This window comes from Xiphophorus hellerii, chromosome 7 (assembly GCF_003331165.1).
Source record: "Xiphophorus hellerii strain 12219 chromosome 7, Xiphophorus_hellerii-4.1, whole genome shotgun sequence".
Taxonomy (NCBI): domain Eukaryota; kingdom Metazoa; phylum Chordata; class Actinopteri; order Cyprinodontiformes; family Poeciliidae; genus Xiphophorus; species Xiphophorus hellerii.
The window spans coordinates 15,175,794-15,196,768 of NC_045678.1; the positions used below are offsets into that span (position 1 = coordinate 15,175,794).

Consider the following 20,975-nt stretch of genomic DNA (forward strand, 5'->3'; position numbering starts at 1 on the left):
CATGTAATTTTTCATATGTGTTTAAGTTTCCTTAAACATGCATAAAAAATTTTAAAAAATAAAATTCTCTGTTTGTGCCAACTCTTTGCTGTAAAAACCTTGACCAGGCATGTCAAAGAAATAAAACAAGAATTTGTTCTTTCTAGGTTAATAAAAATAGTTGGTAGAATTCTAGCATGCAAAAAAATAAAATAAAATTACTAGAAGTACAAGAGCATTAACGATAGAAATCATGGGACTGTTTTAAACACAATATTTATGCAACAATTACAGATTGCTTTTTGGCTCTCAGCTTACATATGCTGATTTCATCTATTAAATTATAATAGAAATTAGGAAGTGGGTGTACAGTTATGAAAACTGCAGTTGTTAAGCTGCTCAGATCTGTTCGAAGTACAAAAATATAATCTAATAAATCACAAAAAATAAAGCACAGCACATTTTAGAAAAAGTGAATTACTCAATCAGTTTGACTAATGACTTCAGAATACCAACATAACAAATCAGAGTGAGATATTTAAGAAACCCAGATATGTTAATCATGATTTATCACTTTGAACAGGGCTATTCATCATACTTAGTGTGTTACCCTTCACGTTTTAACATCATTTAAAGGTTCTTTCATCAGAATAAGAAATTAAAACAATGTAACACATTGTTTTATTAAGTGTGACTGAAAAATACAAAGCTTATTCCCTGTTTGTCTTTTTTTTCCACTGCATGCCAGAATAGATGTCCAAAGAAGTGAAGACAGAGAGGGTAATGATACCAACTGTGACAACACTGAGAAACAAAGAGAGAGGGAATTACCCCATTTGTGGTCGTTCTCCTCTTCTTCTTGGATGGAACCATCGACTTTGAGGACACAGTCCAGCTCCAGAACACTTTGTAGTGATGAATGGGAATATCAGGCTCCTCTGGCAAGCTCCAATTGAGACGAACCATCACCGTGCCTTCATCGCCCAAAGTCAGGTTGGTGACACGCAGATTGGTTGGGCTAGGAGGCGCCGAAGGGTCTATGGAACAAAGCAACAGTAAAAAACTGCTTTTATTATCTGTGAACACTAGATGTGTAATATATGAAAATGTATTTAAAGTGAAAACTGACTTGTGAAGCACTCTAGCTTCTGTTTCAGTTATAGTATGACCCAGTCTTTAGATTTTGACCATTCTTTTCTCTTCTGCTCACTTTAGCTAGCCAGCTGGGCTTTATGGTTCCTCCAAAGAAAGCATCTTTGTCAAAATAATGATAATAATGTTTCTCTGCCCTTCCATACTGCCATTACACCATATTGCTTACAAAAAAATGACTGTTTTTCAGATGCCATAGTGGAAATCAAAATTTTAAAATATTACATTTCATCTCTTGTCAGCATGTTGCTGTAGTTACACCAAAATCTACTTCTGGCTGATCAGTCCCAGAGAAAGGGTTGGCAGGAGGTTGTGCTGTGTTCAAAGACTGAACTGAACTCTCAAATATCGTACATTCAATACTTGGGGGCATCAGTTGTGTAGATATTTGTCTTCACTGTACACTATGATACACTACTCTCACTCAATACCAGTGAGATATTGAGTGAGACTCTGACAAGAATCAGTGTCTGTAGCAGTGTTTTTTTTTTCATGTCAAACCTTTAAAAGATTGTAAAATGTTAAAATCTAGTACTTACAATATTTTCTTGTCCAAATGAAAACGCAAAGAGCTCAATAAGTTGGTAATAGCTTGTGATGAAGCAAATGCATTATATACAATATCCACTTTAAGATAATTCACAAATGCATTAAGATTCATGCATCTTAATGCATCAGGTGGGTGATTCATGCATCTTAATGCATGTAAAGGTAAATGTAAACCTTTATATTTACTAATGTAAAGGTTTACACTAGTGAGGCATTTTACACAACAAGTGAAGATTTTTATTGCTTTTTTTGCATAAGCACTACCATTAATTTGAGATGAGCGTGAAAACCTCCAAATATGGGCAAGACAAATCTGAGATGAATAACTTCATGCCTATTTCTTAAAAACACAGATTTTTAAAATCTCAAATATTTATGATTAAAAAAAAGAAGATTCATGTTTTTTTCTCATCAAGTTCAGAAAAGCTCACAAGCTTATGAAGAGGACATTTGTGACAAATTCTGTGCCAGACCAGTAATCTTGACTTCAGGTAGGAATTCACAACTAAACCCTGCACTGTGGCCGATAGAGGAGGGCAACAAGCTCCACCGACAATCTGCCCTGCGATGTTATGACAGGTGTCATGTCACGTTCAAGACAGCATTCAGCCCCACTGAGAGCACAGGTCGAGGGTTAACAAACACATGCTGCTCACTTTGGCTCCACGTCCAGCATTAATGTACTTCAGTGCATGAATGATGCCCAGAGTAAGGCTTGCCCCAAACCGATCCATATGTGCGCCGGATGTTAGTTCGGCGGAGGAGCACCACCGGAGCCGTACGCCAGATGAGAGGGAGCGATACTTTTAATGAGAAAATGATTCATGCCACAACCTACTTGGCTCCCATTGCCAGGGACCTCTCCCACCTGAAATGCATTTAATCAGGTCCAAAAACACCAACTGGACACATCGAGTCTTTAAAGCTGCTTCATGTCAGCTGTGCAAGATAAATAAGCAGTCAGTTCTTACAAATTGCCCTAACAAAGTACGGTCGTGCAAAATTGCATTCAGATGATATGGTCATATTACACAAACAACGGTTGCATGACAGAATGGCCGACACTTCATCAAATCCCTGACAAGTCTCATCAATCTATCAGCGTTCTGGCACTGATTGGCCTGATTAGAGATCGTTTTCCATCCCTGCAGCACAGTCCTTCCCCCACCTGGTGTCTGTCTCGCTGTCTGACAGCCATCCATAATGCTCAGAGGAGCAAAAGGATGATGAAGGACTGACAGCACAGGTCAACACACAGCCAAATACACTAATACCTTTTATATGTGGTATCTGATCTAGTATTTGGCAGAACATGGCGAGTCATAGCGATCCCGTTTTGGTATGCATGTTATTGGTATGATATATATGAGTGATCTCAGTGGTGCTACAGGCATTACTGTAGTCATATTGGTTTGCTTCCACATGGAAAATAAAACTATTAATCACAGGAAATGGCATGTCCACAAAACTGGAATGTGATAACAAAATGATTCAACAGTAACTTTAACGAATGCCACCTGCAAGGCTATTTATGAAGCTGAATAAAGACGTGTCAGACAATAAAATTAGATGGAATCAGAATTTATTCAGTAAAGATTGCACCTACAACAACACTCTTTTGTGCTGAAGTTGCTACCAAGCTGCATGTAAGTGTTTGAAATTAAAATAAGATGTGGCAAGAAAGATGTACTAAACTATTTTAAAAGGAAACTATTTTCTACTGATTATTCGGGCTGCTACAACAGCTACAATACAGATCTTATCATTCTGCTACTTTACATTACTTTCTATAAGTAAAAATTAACCATCTACCTGAAGTTGTCAGCTGTTGTGCCTTAGAAGAGTATCCATACCCCTTTAACTTTTCAACTTGTTATAACCACAGATTTTTTCTACTTTGAACATATTTTAAGAAACATGAAAATACACATACAAATCTGAAAAGTGTGGTGTGGATTTCTCCAATGGCAACATTAGCCTTTGAACCAGTTATTAGTGAATGATAACTGGAGGAGCTACATACATCCAACGCTCATGTGTTGGAATAGTCGAATGCATCGAATTTGAAGTGGTGTGCATAGCTACTTCTACACACTTTTCCAATGCTAAAACACAGTGGTGGTAGCATCATGTTGCGGGGATGATTTTCTCCAGTACCAACAGAAAAGCTGGTCAGAGCTGATGCTGAGATTTAAAAAAAAGTAAATCGAGGGAAATTCTGCCATAAAAGCGGATTAACAACTCTGAGCATTCACCAAGAGCTCAGATAGTTTAGATCAAATCCAAAACTGATGGTCGCAGATGTTCTTCACACAGTCCGATTAAGCTTTAGCTACTTGTAAACAATGGGAAAACATTTAATTTACATTTTGTGTAAAGCTGTTAAAACATTCCTCAACATGTAATGTGGTTCAGCAAAATATTGCTTGCCACACTTTTAAGATTATTAGTAAAAATTTTGAATACCCTGAATCAATTTTCCTTCCATCTCACGACTATGTGACAATTTGTATTGATCCAATAAGATGCGCTTAAATTTGTAGCTGAGATGTGACAAAATGTGAAAGGTTTCAAGATGCTTAAGGCACTTTAAATGAGCTATTAGTCCAAATGGGCTTATAAAACAACACAGCCTTCTTTATCATTTTAATAGCATGAAGACAGAATTTAAACAGCCTTTTAGAAAGAAAAAGAAAAGTCATTTTCTTTAGGTTGGGTTAATGTTTGCCTCAGATTTTCTAAACTCCTTCCAAAAGCTTCCACCTGTTCCAAACTCCTAAACATAAAAATGAAGGCCAGTCGGTGTCAAATGTAATTCGGCCCTCACGTAAATATGCATACATAGACAGACATACCTCTGGAGGATCGGAAGTGCTTGCTTGGTGCAGTAAAGCCGCGAGTCCCATGGACATTGACTGCTGCAACTCTGAACTGGTACCATCTGCTGGCTCTGATGTCAGCCAGTTGGATGCGCTCCTCTGCGGTCTGAGGGACAGATGGGGGAGAAGCAGGGGGGGAGAGCAAACCACAGGGGTCAGGGTTTACCTAGGGTCACAGCCCCAATGTGAGCCTGCTGCCACATCAGTCATCTGTGTGTTTCTCCCTGCCAAACTTTCAAAGACCCTGTGGCTGTGTGGAATGTGCATCGGTGTGCAACAGTCTGTTGGCACTCTGCAGCTTCACAGCTGTAGCATGACGCATGCAGGGATAAGGGAAGCTGTAACTTCAGTGCGAGGCATATCTGATTACAAGAATCAATGACCGAAGAGAGTTTACGGGGTCTGCTAACAGAGACCTTCCTGGTGCTCTCCGTTTGTTGGTTCCTACCTGGGCCACCGTTTGCCATTCCGTGGCGTCATCCTCGCTGGGATGGATCCCGTAGTTCCAGCGGCGCTGAACCACGTAGAGGACAGGCTCGACTGAGATATTAAACTTGGACGACCAGCGGATCTCCAGCTGACCCGAAGGCTGCTCCAAGAACACCAGATCCTTCCTCGGTTTCAGAGGGACTCCTAAAAGTACAGGATGAGTTAAAACCCCCTCTGTGTGAAACATTATAGCTCAAATTCAACAAGATTTCTTTTTCTTCTCTTTTTCTCTCCTGGGTGAACAGAGGCTAGAAAAGAAAAAGACAACATCTGAGCTGGGAGAGATACAGATCTGAAAATGAGACATGACCTCAGTGCAATAGATTTAATACATGCTGAGGGTTAACAGCATCATCTCTCTCTCTCTGTTGTGACAGGTTGTGATATTTCCTGGCCGGCGCTTTAATGTTTTAGTAGCTGCGCTTCTCAGTGATGATACACATAGTTTGCGTTTAGGTATGCAAGATGGAGTGCAGAACACTTTTCTCTCTCTCTCTGTCTCTTACAGGTGCAACACACACCAGTGCAAACAGGCGCACATGCACAGGATGTTAATTTGCATCTGTGAACTTCACTTTCAGCCCTTCAGATGAATCTGACATGGCCATGTGCAATAAATATAAAGATAAGAGATTTATAAAGCCCAGCGCTGAGGCAAACGCTCAGCCAAGTCCGGCAGAGGCTTTCAAGCTGATTTATGGCGGTGGAGATATAGTGAGTTGTTGACTGAGCGTTGGGCACAGTGATAATGAGATGGAGATTGGAAAAACAAGGCTGAAAGTACAGCAGAGGGCTGCACACACGACACTGTTCCTAATAAATCACCTGTTCTCCTCCGGCTGTTATGCTGGACCTCTGTCGCTGTTCATTGGCTCAATGCTGCTTCACATTTATGAATGGCGTCACTGCTTGCTCAAGGCCACCGTGCTGCACGCCGGTAAACAACATTATCGAGGCTGTTTCCATGCACAGCGTTTGGTCTGCTGATATTGCTATTGAGTCATTACATAGAGCTTGGAAATATGCCTGGCTAGAGAACAGAATATCTGAAGATAATGTTTGCGGTTCAAACTGATATATCTGATTCTTTAACATGGGAATCTGTGGAGATGTACCTAGAGTCGCTATCCATCCTGAATGATCTCATTTTGGAGTTCAACGCTTGCTGGGGAGATAAGCACAGGCTTAAAGAGAATTTCATAAATCTTCTTGTCTGTGCAATTTTTTTAAACCTGTACACCATTAGACAGCTGTTAGAAGCCTAAAGCATGTCTTGGTTTAGAGCCTGATGTAAATTAGTTTCACCTGGTAAGTACTTAGAGCAAAAAAGGGACGGGCTGTAAAAACAAAAAGTTTTATGATTGAGATTAACTATGGTTTACTAATCTTTCAAACAAATTCAGGAATGGGTGTGACCTAAATTTTTTGATTCAGAAAAAAAACAATCAATAAAAATAACTTTTTCTGAAGCAAAGTGATTTTGCTTTAGAAGCTACAATTCAGTTGACTTTCTAAGGGTCCGACTGAGATTTAGGATAACCTTTGGTTATTTCTAGAAGATGACAAGATGATTTGTTATTGAGGAGAAGCTGCAGCGGCTGATGAGGCAAGCAGAACATTATGGAGACCAAGTGAGGACACAAATAATGTGGCGTTTTTGGAAATGAAAGCTAGGCTGGAGCAAGCAATAGGCTGCTGTGTTTTTAATTTTGAGTCGTATTCATAGCAACTGCTCTGAGTACAACTGGATGTGCAGTTAAGCCCAAAATTATTCATAACTCAGAGAAATTTTGATTAGAAATTATTTTCTGTTGAACCAAAATGTGTGTTTCTGATAGGAAATGAGACTTTAAAAATGTGCTGTCAACAACTACATGTACCTTTTTTAATAATCAATGAAATAATCTTTTTTGTGATTCTGTGACTAATATCTAAGTAAAAACCAGAAGGTTCAACATTCAAAGGAAACATACACACACATTCATGTTTATAGTTAGTAATGCTGGCCCAGCTAAAGTTGCTGATCACTAATATCAGATATCAGACAGCTTAAAATGTCAACTCTGTAATCCTCCTGCCTTTGTGGTGAATTTAGTAAAACCCTGTTTTACAGCAAGGGCTCTCTCAGATGGTGTGATGTTGCCTTTGCTATGTTATAAATAATTCAGCACCGTTCATGCCAGGCGGGCTAAAGAAAAACAATTTTTTATGTTTTTCTAATATATTTTTACCACTTAGTTGCTAAACATTAGTCACCAAATTAAGATCAGTTCATCTCTGCAACATCCCTTCATTTTTATGTAAATAACCTTCTAATGCAAAAGTGATAAAGTGTCATTTCCATGAATCTCCATGAAATGTTTTAACATGGCATGAATTCACTTTAGCTCAGGTTTGACAACCAGTTAGCTGGACTTTCCAATGAAAATAAAATGACCACAACATCTCCAAAGAGCCTCGTGTCAAAAGATCTTAATTACCCCTTTGGGTTGTACGGTTTCAGAGTCTGAACTTTATTTTGTTCCACTGATAGCAAATCGCTGCAAACTAACAGCTGGGGGTCATTGAGCTGTGGTTTCACAGCTCCGCGGCGCTTTCTGAGTCTGCGTGTGTCCCTGTACGTGCGAACAAACGTGTCACATTTCCTGCACAATAACCAACACCGAGCTAACCACAGCATTCTTCTTACCCTCCCACTGCCTTTGCTCATCCTCCCAACAAAGTCACACAAGCCGAAACACACGTGTGCAAAATGAAAAGTGAAAAATAAAAAATATGATACACACACCAACAGTCTCTTCCTGTGATGTGGGAGGACAAATAATACAATTTCGCTGAAGTTACTCTCTCCAAAACAACTTCTGTGTCAAGTTTGCTCCAAACCTCATGCAGTGTTCATCCTTCGGGGGCCACACGCGTACTTCACACCATGATGTAACTTCTGCCGTTCATTTGTGTCCTTATCATGCCAAAGATTACACTTCGGGAATATAATTCTCAATCCTCACGCACATGCTGTCAGGAGGACTGCTCTAATTATGGAAGTGCAGGAAAATCTTCCGAAAAACTGCTCATTTCACAATGTTTCCTAATGAAGTCAGATATGACTAGGACTGATTGATGGAGTTGTAGTGACAGTGTCAACGTGACTCACAAAATTTTATCTTAACCTGACAACCACACTTGGTGTATTTGTTGTGGAGCTGCTTTTGATCAGAAAGCATCACATGTGGTGCCACATCTTCAAAGGAGAGGAGAAAGTGCAAAACTATAGAGAAGCTGGAGTCTTAAGAAGTTCATAAAATTGCTCTTTCTATTCTTGAAAAGCAAATTTTATCTAAGCCCTGTTTCCTCAAATAAAACTTTAAGTGGTGAAAGAAGATGATGCTTTATTACAGATCAAAAGCTCAGCGGGGCCCCAGTGTTTCTGAGAGCATTGACGTTTTTCTGTCCAATGCCGTACATATGAACTGAGAGGACCCTAACCTGAACATCCACATCTGAGAGTGATCTCAGAATGGGGGAAACGCTCCATTTCTTCCCGCTACAGTTTGCTAATGGTTTCCAGCATCGGAGCTCATCACGGCGAAGACTACAAACACACGAAGAAACAATTACGCTCTTCAGAGCATGAGCAACTAATTAGACCTTTAACACCGACGACCGGGACAAGAATTCTTTCAGTGTAATTCAGTGTAGGTGTAGAGCTGATGGCAGTCTGTTGCGGGCTCTGCGGTGTTTGGGATCCATCAGACGCCACTTGAGCTGAAGGTCTCACAGCAAGGCGAGTAGTTCTCATTGACTGGGTTGTGTGCTGATGCTGTCAGTGTTACAGTGTCTTGGAAAAGTACATCACCACTTGTGTGTTTTCACTTTTTGTTGCATCACACCCAAAACTTTTCAATGTACTTCCTTTGGATTTTATATGATAGGTCTGATCTAAAATATTGCACTGCTGTTGTGGCTGTATGCTTGATGGAAGATAAACTTCTGTCCCTGTCTACAAACATTTTGTAGCATCCAACAGGCTTTCTTTCAAGACTTGACTTCCTTTAACCTTCTCCACAACTTTATTCCTGACAGTGTTGCCAGATAGGTGGATTTCAGACCTCGGACTGGATAAATAGTTATTTGTGGGTTGTTAAAATGTAGGCTTCTTTTCACAGCATTTGACAGGTTTTTAAGAAAGTGTTCAGATGAAATATCTATCTAAGTGCAACAGAAAGCACAAATATGTACATTTTAATAAAAAGTGGCTGGAAATGGTCAGATCTGGCAACCCTGGTTCCTGAGCATCCTGCTGTGTTCCTTAGTCTTCATCATGCTAATTGGTCAGCAATATTCAATAACAAATCCCAGAGGCCTTTGAAGGACACATGTATTTATACTGAGGTTAAATTGCACAAGAGTATATTCTCCTTACTTGGTCACTTCTGACTTATCACACTTTTCTTTGTCAAAAAAAAACTAAAATACAGTCACTTTATTACCATGCACTGCTTTTCATATATCACATAAAAACCCAACACAACATCACAACATATGGGCCTTTTAAAAAAGTTCAAAATTTACAACTACTTGTGCAAAGCAGTGAAGAGGAGCCTTCATCCACATTATAATGATTCCCACCTTCTGAGCATGACATGTGCTTCCAAAACCCTGGAGATTTTTCCTAATCAAATACAAACCGAGAATGCTTCCTCTTTGTAAGTATCGGATCACATGTTCTTGCTGCACAGTGCTAAACAAGAAGCACAGCAAAACATGCTTAGTGTTATTGAAAGCATTCTCCTCTACAGCCTATCACTGTAGCTGTTCAAAGATAGATTTAAACTCATCTTCCACTGTTCCATCTCCTCAACTCTGTTATGGCCTTAGGCTGCCGGCAATATAAGCTGCTGACAGTGTGTATAATGTAGATCCTGCTACCAATCTCCAGGTTCAGGGGGCCTTTCGGTTTTCTCTCACATAACGACTCAGCACCCTCAGAAAAACCCAGTCGCCTTGGGCAGCACTATTAAAACTATTTTTACTGGAGCTAAGATTCCTGGGTACATCTGTGCCTGTAAAAACTCTTTTGAGCTTATCCTACGATTTCAATACGAGGAGCTATATTCCAATTTGCAGCAGAAATGGTGTGACGGATGCGTGGGTGAACTGAAATGTAAAGAGATGAAATAAAAGATTTATGATTCTGAGCACGCAGTTGAAAAAAAAAAGATGTAAGATTATCTGCGTTTACATCACTGAGATTTCCCATTGATGTCTAGCAGAGAGGGATGCAAACTGCAGCAATTAATCACATTAAAATCCTGACAGCCCATCATTACCTATGATATATAATTTAGTTAATAAAAAAGAAGAGGAGGGAGGGGGCGTAGCTCTTATTTTAGTTGATGGATCCTGTTACTGTAATCTGCTACAGTATAAAGCAATAATTAAACGATGAGTGCATGGACTATTACGTATTAGAGGACCCAGCTAAATTGTCTGACACTTTGCATCACAGTCTGCTCGCCTGGGAACCCTGTTCTTCTGATGAATAACTGAACTCTGATCTAATTCAATAAATTATCTGCAGCGCTTTCTATATTTTCCACTTGTAATTTAATGCTAATATTTATCTGGCACTGTTGCTGCCATTTCCTTCTGGTAACTCACTACAAAGTAAAGCCGATCACTCTGAATCTCCTTGAATTAGTCTTCAAATAGAAAAAAACTTCATTGTAGGGATAGGGAAACCATATTACTCATGTATGGTTTTACTCTAAAACCTACATATACCTTTATTATGAAGGTGATGGCTTCAATCGACAGCAGGAACAGGTTAACACTGGTTGAAAAACAATCTACAGTATATGTGTTATATTCTGAGCTTCTTTGTTCTTTCTTTACAAAACTAGACAAACTATGAATCTTTGTGAAGACAAGTTTTTTGTTCAAAATCTGTTAAAATATTTAGTAGGTTTATCTATTTTCAGATAAACATATCTGTGAATAGGATTATACATTTGTATGCCTGACAGTCTAGACATACAAATGTCAAGTTATACTGAGAAAACTGGTTATGAGCTTAGTCAGTCATCTGTCAAACAACCTCAGTTTGACAGATGACTGACTGGTTGGAAACTCAAAAATCCAATTCTTTTCCAATCTGTGAACACACTGAATGGTTTAATTCAGTGTGTTCACTTAACTCAGAAATGGTTGCGTTGACAACAGACGTGGATGCAGTTACTGAGTAAAAGAAACAAACAACTTTTCAATATTATTCACATGTTTAAGACAAAGTCAGAGGGAGTACAGAGATATCAGAAACTGTTTTTTGAGAAATAAAAACTAAAACAAAAAACTTTTTCTGTTATAATTTTGTCTCTTTTTTTATAATAGTAATAAAATAATAGCTCTCACTGTGAGTGTTGCCCCTGATTTTGACCTTGCACTAACAGATACTTATTGATAACGACATTACAAAGAAAAACCTGGCAGTCTCTGGGTACAAACTTGAATATGAGTCGTCATCTTTAAACAGGACAATGATCTAAAACATCTGGCCAGATCCACTCAGAAATGGTTCAACAGACACAAAACCAACTTTCTTCCATGTTCAACTCACCCCACAGACAGCCTTAGAGAGAACCCAAGTCTCTGGAAGGTCCAAAGAGAATTGTGCCAACAAGATTTGTGAAACATTCATCAGCGTGTTTGCTCTAACATTGCGATACGTTAAAGTTAAATGTTATCCTATTGGCAAAAAGGAGTCTTTGCAGGTTAGCAAAAAAAGTGCCAGAGATTGTGGCATCTGGTTTTAAATCATTATTCTTAATGTGGAATCTATTTACCCCATAGAATAAATGTACTCAACTTTAATGAATGTAATGTAAGTCTTTAGAAGTGAAATGATGCAACTCAAAAAAAACATGTTAAAGGTTTTTTTCTACACAATTTGTCAGAGGTGCTGGAGAGCACTGTAAAATTTGCTCTCACTATATGTAATAGCTGTTGACTCAAAATATAAACCAATTTTTCAACATTCAAATATCACTAATAAACCAATTAAACCAGATAATATCGACACAAACAATATCAACACACTGTTACTGCTATTATGCTTTCATGACTACTATTTTATCTTATTGGGAGCAACTGTTTTTTAATAAAAACATTTTACTCTTTTTTTGACTCTCTCTGATAATAAATGTGTTCAAGTAAGAGAACACAGGTTTTTTTCATTCTGAAGTAGTCGCAAAGAACACAATTTGTCATTACTAACAAAATTGGCAGCTACTATTTTCCCAAAAGCAGCTACAGAGCCACACGCTGGCATGTTTTCTTTGTCAGTGGATCAGCCTTTAAACACTCCAATCATTGGATGAGAAGTGGAGTCCACAGGCAACATGTTGCAAACCTCCAGCTCCTCAGCAGGCTAACAGCCTTCTTAATATGCCCCTCTGTGGTTGGAAAACTACTTGTGCCATGTGAATGATGAAGTCAGTGCAAGTAAAATGACTTTGTGTGGTTGCACTGTAAACCAATACAACACTTGTTCCTTCTGTTGTGTTTGTAACAAAGCAGCTGCTCAGTGTTTGCCATCCAGTTCATCAAACCACCAGTAATAAGAACGCAGCCAAAACAACCACTGCTGAATTTTAACTTCTGCAGAAGAAAAATATACATTGTGATTCATTTCTTTTTTTCTGTTACCTTTGGAGAGACTCTTGGACTCCTAGATATAGCGTTTTTTATTTGTCTGTGAACTTTTTATAGGTAACCGATGACATTGTCTTGAGTTGTTTTTGGGTTTGTTTATTATTTCTGCATTCATTAGTTTTTATTCTTTGATCAGATCAGCTGTGTGTCTGTTTTTCTTTGCTTCATTTTTTTCTGTTACTTTAGTTTCATTACATCCCTTATGCCTAGTTATTTGTTAGAAAAAAACAATGAACAATGAAATGAAAAAACAAACAAGCAAAAGTACATATAAGTAAGATAAACATAAGAAAAGGCTAAGGCACTTGTTCTTTCTGTTGTATTTGTACTTTAGGAAGCTACTCAAAGTTTGCCATTGAATTAATTAAACCCCCAGTATCAATGAGCAAATTTAAAACAAGCATCACTGATTTCTTGTAGATTTCTAACTTGGGTATTTATATTTGTCGAAAAATGTTACATTAGACCATTTTATTTGAATACTTTTGTGAAGTGTGCTACCAACCTCCAGGTTCAGAGGCTCTTTTGGTTTTCGATTACATATTGTTGCCAATTCCTGCCTAAAATAAAGTCCAATCACTAAAACTAGCATTTATTGGTCTAAAACTTCTGAAATTCCATTATACTCCTTCTGTATGGTAAGGCTTGGTGTTAATTTAATTTAAAAAAGATAGAAAAACACCAGTATTATATTGTTGCCAAAGCAATTTTAAATTGCATTTGGTTTGTTTCCAATAGTCATAAGGGGAGCACAAGATGGATGCCCCCAATGGAGTAATGTTATAAACCTAAAGTTTAAATGGTTGCTATGGTTTACTGAATGTTATTGTTATGTTGATACATTGTGATCTGCTGCCAGAAAATAGAAACAGCTGATACTTACAATTTATTCTCAAAAATATTCTTTAAAAGCTGTTCAAAGACAGTGGTCCTGCTCCTGATAACAATCACATTTTCTTATTTTGCCCTTTGAGGATAAATATTGCCCTCACTTTCATTTATTGTGATGCAAGTTCACCTATTTTTTCCTATTACCTTTGTAGAGATTCTTGGGCACCTGGCAGGTGTGACCACAGCCATTGCTGCAACACTTTTTGACCGTGGAGCACTCTCCATCCTCCTCACAGCTCTCTACACAAGCTGCAGCAAAGCCGCTGGCCTTCTCTGGTGCGGGGCAGTCACCTTGCTTCACTCCCTCAACGGACTTCAAGAACTCGCAGCTTGTAAGACACTCGTAGTGCTTCTTGGGAAAAAGGGGCTAAAGAGAGAGGAAAGAGGGGGAAGGAGAGGGAAAATATATGTCAGATTAGTTTTTAAATGGCTGGCTGCAAACAAGCAGCTCTTTGACTTAACAGTGACTGTCCTGTTTAGATTTCAGCTTGTGAGTCACTGAAACGGTGAGTACATTAAATGGCTCTGATTCAGTCTCACAGGAGGGTGTCGTTACAGCGCAGAAAGAGTTACTTCACACCCTTTCAGACTTTCCCCTCGGTGAAATTTCCCCACTGGGTCTCAGAAAGCTCAAACCCTGGAATCCTGAGGTATAAGCTCAGTTATTCGTGGTAGTAACATACCTCACATAAATCTTGGCACTGGTTTTCCTTCAGGTCCCAGGATTCCTTGCAGGGCTCCAGACACTGAAAAGAGGAGAAGGGTGTAAGTTCTTCAAAAGACACAGCCACATCAAAGACCAGCTGCTGCGGAGCATGGACCAGCATCTAACTGACACCTCACTGAGGCGCTTCCTCCGCCACATTCACAACAACCAGTCACACCGCGTTTTGTTACAAATGCCAGGCATGCCTTCAAAGGACACTCACTGTCTACTACAAAAGCAAATGAGGGTCTGCAGACAGAATCAAGGTCGCTGTGTAAATCTACTCATGCTTGGCTTGGTATGGTATCACCCTGACAGATCTTTCCTTTTCACCTTAAACAAGACCTAGCCAAAACATGCAGTGTCTTGCAAAAGCATTCATACCCCTTAAACTTCGCACATTGTCATGCTGCGACCACAAACCTCCGTGTGTTTTATTTGGATTTTACATGAAATGCATAATTGTGAAACAGGAGGAAAAGGATTTGACTTTTTTTTATTATTAACAGATAGGCACCTCCTTTCTACATTAAAACTGCTAAGTAGAAAGTAGTACAATCAACTGCTTAAATATGCCAACTATTTAACAAGAGTTAATTTAATCTCAGTCCCAAGTAAAAAAATTTGACCAACATGGAAAATACTGTAAAGCAAAAAACTAGCCTAGCACATCACACTGAACATACCATCACCACGTTGGAACATAGTAGTGTCGGCATAATACTGTGAGGTCAGAGTTAATGGGATGAAGAAAAATACAGGGCAATCCTGCAAACAAACGGTTGCAGACTTGAATTGGAGTGAAAGTTCACCTTACAGTAGTAGCAAAAATACTTTAAGACATTGTAAAAATCTAAATACATAATAAACTAAATATTATGAAAATAAAACATTACAAAAAAGATAGGTTCATAGTTCACAGCTCACATGGAAGGTATCAGCATCTCAGATATCACATTGTTTTCAGTGTTCATCAAGTGGCGTCAAGCTTAAAAAACGGCAAATGAAATGGGATTAATGGTCATAACATGAGAAATTACCTACGGATAGGTAGAACATCCGGTATGTAGGCTATTATAACACTCACTAACCCATTGTGCCTGAATATAGTTGCACACAGCACATTTCAGGCTTTAATTTCCCCTACTTTGTGTTCGTCTACCACCAGGGTGCCCAAATTCAGTAACTGAGAGCTGCTATCCTCCAACATTTAGACGCACCCCTTCTCCAACACACCTGAATCAAATTAATGTCTCGCTACCAGACAGCTGCAGAGCTGAATGACATTCTGATGAGCATTTTATGAGCGGTTTCAACATTTTAATTCAGGTGTGCAGGACAAAGCATACCTCCAAAAGGTGCAGATAGCTCTGGAGAACTGAACCTGGACACCCCTGGTCTATCACATAAAATCTTTTTTAAAAAGTTAATTGATGTTAGTGGTTGTAAAGTGAAAAAGTGTGAAAAACTTTTATGAGGCAAGACTTTGTGGTGCATGATGCACTCTGGCACTGGAAATGAACTCCTCTTTAAAGAGTTTAAAACATGTTACACTTGGTTTAGAGTTCATGGGATTCAGATTTTCTTTTTTCTTTTAACACAGGGAACGCATTTACCAAGCGCTCAACACAGGCACGGAATTATAGAAAAACCTCACGATGAACGAAGCTCAAACTCGATTTACCAACCATAATGAGATGATACAATTTAAAAAAAAAAAAAGAAGCTCTGCTGCAATACCAGTCAACCATTCCTGCTTTAGACACGACAACAGAAAGCGAATCAGATTCAATAAACAGCCGCTGTACCTCCAGATCTTTCTACAGACGGAGTTCAGATGCAGAGGAGCAAGGCTTTTTATGTTCTCCTGCAGCTGGTGTGAAAGAGAAGAGCAAGCTCAGGGAAACCACTGCCAGGCAGCATCTGCACAGCACTGGGAGAAGCCCAAACCGCACCACCCGACAACCTGCCAAAGTCCCTCATTCAACCCTACTTAATTTAGCCTCTTTCATCGACTACAGTGCTAAAGGTAGATTGAATAATGGTCTTTCAAGACGTTCTCCTTCATTTCTCATCTAGTCCAACATGTGAAAAGGACTTGCAGAGTTATGTAAGGTACAGTGCAGCAGAGTGGCTCAATGAGGGCATTTATCGTACATTGGGGACAGCATTAAACACTGTGGTTGATGTAAAAAATCTCACATCTCAGTCAGAAGGCCAGATTTGTATTTATTGCTATTTAATTCGCTCATTAGGCAGCTCTGTCATTATTTTACCATCCCTGGTGTAAAGTTTATTTGATTTTTATGGAGTGTGGTGGACGGGTGCATTATGAAACATAAACCTTGCTTCTGAAGGACACGCTGCAATCAAGGGAAGACGCCCAAGAGCCTGCCAGCACTCCATCACACTCAGTCTCTCGTTGCTTCGCCGGCATCGTTTCCGGCAGGAATAAACTCGGGAGCGGATGAGGTGACGAGTTTCTTACTGCTGGCTCGAAACTGTGGGGAGGGAAGGTATTTTCCTAATGACTTCATAGCAATGCAGATATCACTCCTGTAATTTCAGGCGTACGAGTGTCAAGTGAAGAGATAATTGGTGGAAGATGAGAGCTTGAAAGGGAGCTAATGTGGTTTGAGACGGAGCCAGGCAGGTGAAAACTCTGCAGCAGCTCAGGGATTTGAGACGACATTTGAGCTTGCTGAGCTGTCCAAGGCAGGCTTCAGTCTATGAAGATGAAAATCATCTGCTATTAATAATATGTTAACTTTATATCATTATTCTGATCTCGATTAGGAGCGGGAAAGGCATCCCAAGCCTAAACAACAAGCAGTTGGACTGGTGACAAGGAGTTGTCCCACAGCCTAAAGGACATTCCACCGATAGACGCACATGTAAAGCCTCCAAATCCCCTCTACAAATCACTAAACATACACACATAAGCTCAGGGATCAAGCACATTCTGCTCACTGAACAATCTTCAATCACAGACTGAATATATTCCTCTGGCTTTTCTTAAGGTGCAACCCTACTCTCCCAGCTACTCATGCGACGTTACAGTCAGTGTCACCTCGAGATGGTCTAAGCTTCTGTGCCAAGCTGCATGAATTAGCACAGCACATTGCGTACCAGAGATATTGCAACACAGATCCGAATGCTGGCTGTGAGTTTAGTGTTTTCTCACCCGCATATAACAAATCTTGTTGGGTTTTTATGTTTGTTTTAGAAGTTTCCCTCTAAAGGAAAAATAAATTAACTGAATCCTACCAGGAACTTCTGCAGCTAGTGGGTTTTATCGTAAATGACACTCTTAATAAAAGATAAGTATCTGTGTTGAGGCAGATAGCTCCCTGCAGGTGTGATGGAAACTGCCAATCTGTCAGCGTTCCTCGCCAGCCACACCCACTAACCTGACATTTCAGGAGGGAAGAGGAGAGTCGACGACAGATGTTTTGCCAAAGCAAATAGGGCAGCTGGATATAATTACAAAGGTGCTATCATCAATCAAGTTCCTGATTCTTATTTACACAGTTTGGTTCTCAATCTAAACCATGTTACTGATGCTGCCAAGGGAGGTAAAACGGCTTGAAACACAGCCAGAAACTTTACTTCTTCTTAGCCAGTTTTTTTCTGCCAGAAATATCTAGTCTTCAACAGAAAAAAAAGATTTTGAGTTTCAGTGTTTTGGTAAAGTAGTTGCACCCTTTTTAACATTTTTTACATTGTTGCACTGTTTATACCACACATTACAAATAAAAATCTCAAAACTAAGAAGTGCATTTGTATTTAGCCACCCGAGGTAAAACATTACAAGACCGACTGTAACTACTGCTGTGAGCCTTCTGGGGTATATCTGCACCCGGTTTACACATCTAAGAACTGAAATTCAGCTCATCCTTCTTCACTCATGGTCAGTCAGGTTAGATGGAAAGTGTCTGAACATAAATTTTTAAGCCTCACCAGAGATTCTCTATTGGATTTAGGGAAGGGCTTTGACTGAGCCCTTCTAACTCTTTATTTACACCAGAGATGGCCCACTTGAGTCCTCAAGTGCTGGTGTCCTGCTTGTTTTAACAATTGGGTAAAATATTAAACTTCAACCGAGTCCACGCCTCCAACAAGCAATTGTTTCTCAATAGCCGAGGGTTGGGACCCTCTATGTTGTGCTCTCATACAAAGCAAAGTGTAAAACAACACACTTTTTACCAGACTACAAGTTCTCTTGTCCCTGTTGAGGATAAGTAAGTCTCACATGATGCTGCCATCCTCATGTTTCAATGTTTCATAAATTTTGCCACATGTAACATGTGGTCCAAAATGTCACCTGACGGGTACCTGTGAATTTTATTTAGGGACATCAAACTAAAGCATGATGTAAACACATCTAAATCTCACTTTCAGAGTAAAGAAAAATTTGAAAACCACATATCTTTTTCCCACTTCATAATTTTGCACATCTTACATAAAATTTCATATTGGGAAAAAAAAAAAACTAACAACTTATGATAGTTGTTAGTTTACAGAGCATAACTACTTTTGAAAAGTGTTTATGTTTGGGGTTTAAAATGTGCAACATTGATTCTACTGTTAACGGTTAATATCTGCAAATTAAAATGTACCAAAAAAACAAATAAAAGAATGTTTTCTTTCCATAAAGGTCCATCAAGGGACCCAACAAACATTTTGTAACATATTGTTATGCCAATAGCTTAGTAATTGACTTTTGGTAATTAATTTGGGAAAATACACAAAGTAACTCAAGCAGAGAACATAGCTGAACTGGACGCAGCACATGTGCTCGTCAGGGGAGCCGACATTGGGTTTCCCTCAAGCACATTTCTCCAACTGCCAATACAGCTACCATCTGTTTGAGTCACACGAGGAACCCGTGTAATTATGCTATGTGATGTTAACATATTTCTGGACTAATTTCACCCAAAGCGGCATAAATGCCCTCCTCTAAAACAAATATGAGACCAGCGGGTTGCTTCCCCTTATTGGAGCTTTGAGGCTCGGCAAAAGCATTTGCTTGGGCTTCTGATTTCCTCTTTGTCCTCTTATCGTCCTGACAGTGACACATTCTGCATGGTTAAGTAGGAGCATCCATAGCAGTCTTTCACTCCCCATTTCACGCTGTAATAAAATGCAGCAGTTGTTACTCTAGGGGGGGAAGCCTGAAAGGCATTCTGTGGGGTCGGTGAGAGAGTCAGGCTGAATGGCAGCCAACGCCACAGCACATCTTCACTTTTTTTTTTCATGCTGGAGACGAGGCGGGGAGGCGAGGTGGTGGGAGTGCGATGGTGGGTGGAGTGTGTAGCACTGAGGCAGGGGGGCTTCTGGTTGCGGTGCATGCATAGAACTGCCTTTCTCCATCACAGCATCTCCACCCATCATAAAAACACTGTGCGCCCCCAGTGAGTGACTGAAATAACAGAAAGCATGGAAAGAGTCCACATATAAAATGTCATGCAAGAGCTTTGGTTTAGTATATGAACCATGAACAGCTACCAGCTAAGGTTACCCGGAGGTGCAACAATACACAATGTTTTCATAACAATATACAGACTATAATTCATGCCAATACAGATGACATTTTTCCATTTTTTTCATGAGAATGTTTACATACACATCTGTGCATGATAAAGTTGTTCTCTGATATTTTAGATTAAATTCAGCAAACAAAACCTGCTAAAATACAGATTCAGTTTCCTCACAGCTTAGACTTTAAAATATTGATCCCAGCACTGATGGTCAGTGTCAGGGTACGCTAGTGCCAAAGATTATTTACAAGGTGCCTTTGCTGTTCCCTGTAGCTTCCTGCATCCTCCGAGAGTCTCAGATATGGGGGGAATCGCCGTTGTTTATCACACATGTTGTAAATCTCACCTCCAGTCAAATCAAGTTATGGCTCTTTTTTTGCTACCCTGGTGCTTTTCACACTTCTCAGCCACCAGACTCAATTATTGCTGCAGCTCTCTGCTCATATCCATCGACCCAATGATGAGTAGATTCCTGCACTCTCGCTCTCCTCTGCTGAAACAGACACCATCGCAACATCTTCACTTCTCACCCAATTTCCCTTTTACATCAGGGATTTGAGATGACAAATGTCTCCACACTGTACCCAGTCTCTTACAATAATGTTGTTATTTTATGCACCAATTCAAGACATGTTGACTTTATCCTGATTAGAAGGGTTGCTGACAATACTTCACAAGAGAATCTGAAAAATGAAACCTTAATCAATACTTTCCTTTCACTTGGACCATAGCATACATTTGTTTGTTAGTTTTGCTGTTAACAATTAACAATTAACTAACTAACAATTAGTTAGTTTTGCTGTTAGCAATTCTAGTGATTTACACAGCTGCAGGTTGTATTTGTATGCAGGTAATATTTATAAAGTGCTTTGTTATACCTCCTAATTCCATCACAGAAGAGGCAACATTGAGCATAATTTTAAATAGGCCAATCATGCCATAAGATGTATGTACACAATTAAATCCGGACAACAGTATTTTGTGTCTTTTTTTTATTTTTTTAATCAAAATCACACTTCAAATAACTGGTTGGAAACCACAAAGCAAATGAAAATTAAAAACAGTCTGATTCTACTTACA

At 39.4% G+C, this 20,975-nt stretch overlaps 1 protein-coding gene across 1 annotated transcript in view; it reads right to left on the minus strand.

Annotated features, from left to right (window-relative positions):
* anos1 (anosmin 1) overlaps positions 1-20,975 on the minus strand; it is a 59,840-nt gene that overhangs the window by 11,734 nt on the left and 27,131 nt on the right. The window contains exons 3-7 of the mRNA XM_032567844.1: positions 14,333-14,395; positions 13,794-14,016; positions 5,008-5,192; positions 4,536-4,665; positions 811-1,016 (exon numbers count right to left, since the gene is read on the minus strand). Coding sequence (XP_032423735.1) covers positions 811-1,016; positions 4,536-4,665; positions 5,008-5,192; positions 13,794-14,016; positions 14,333-14,395 — 807 coding nt within the window. The remainder of the gene's footprint in view (positions 1-810; positions 1,017-4,535; positions 4,666-5,007; positions 5,193-13,793; positions 14,017-14,332; positions 14,396-20,975) is intronic.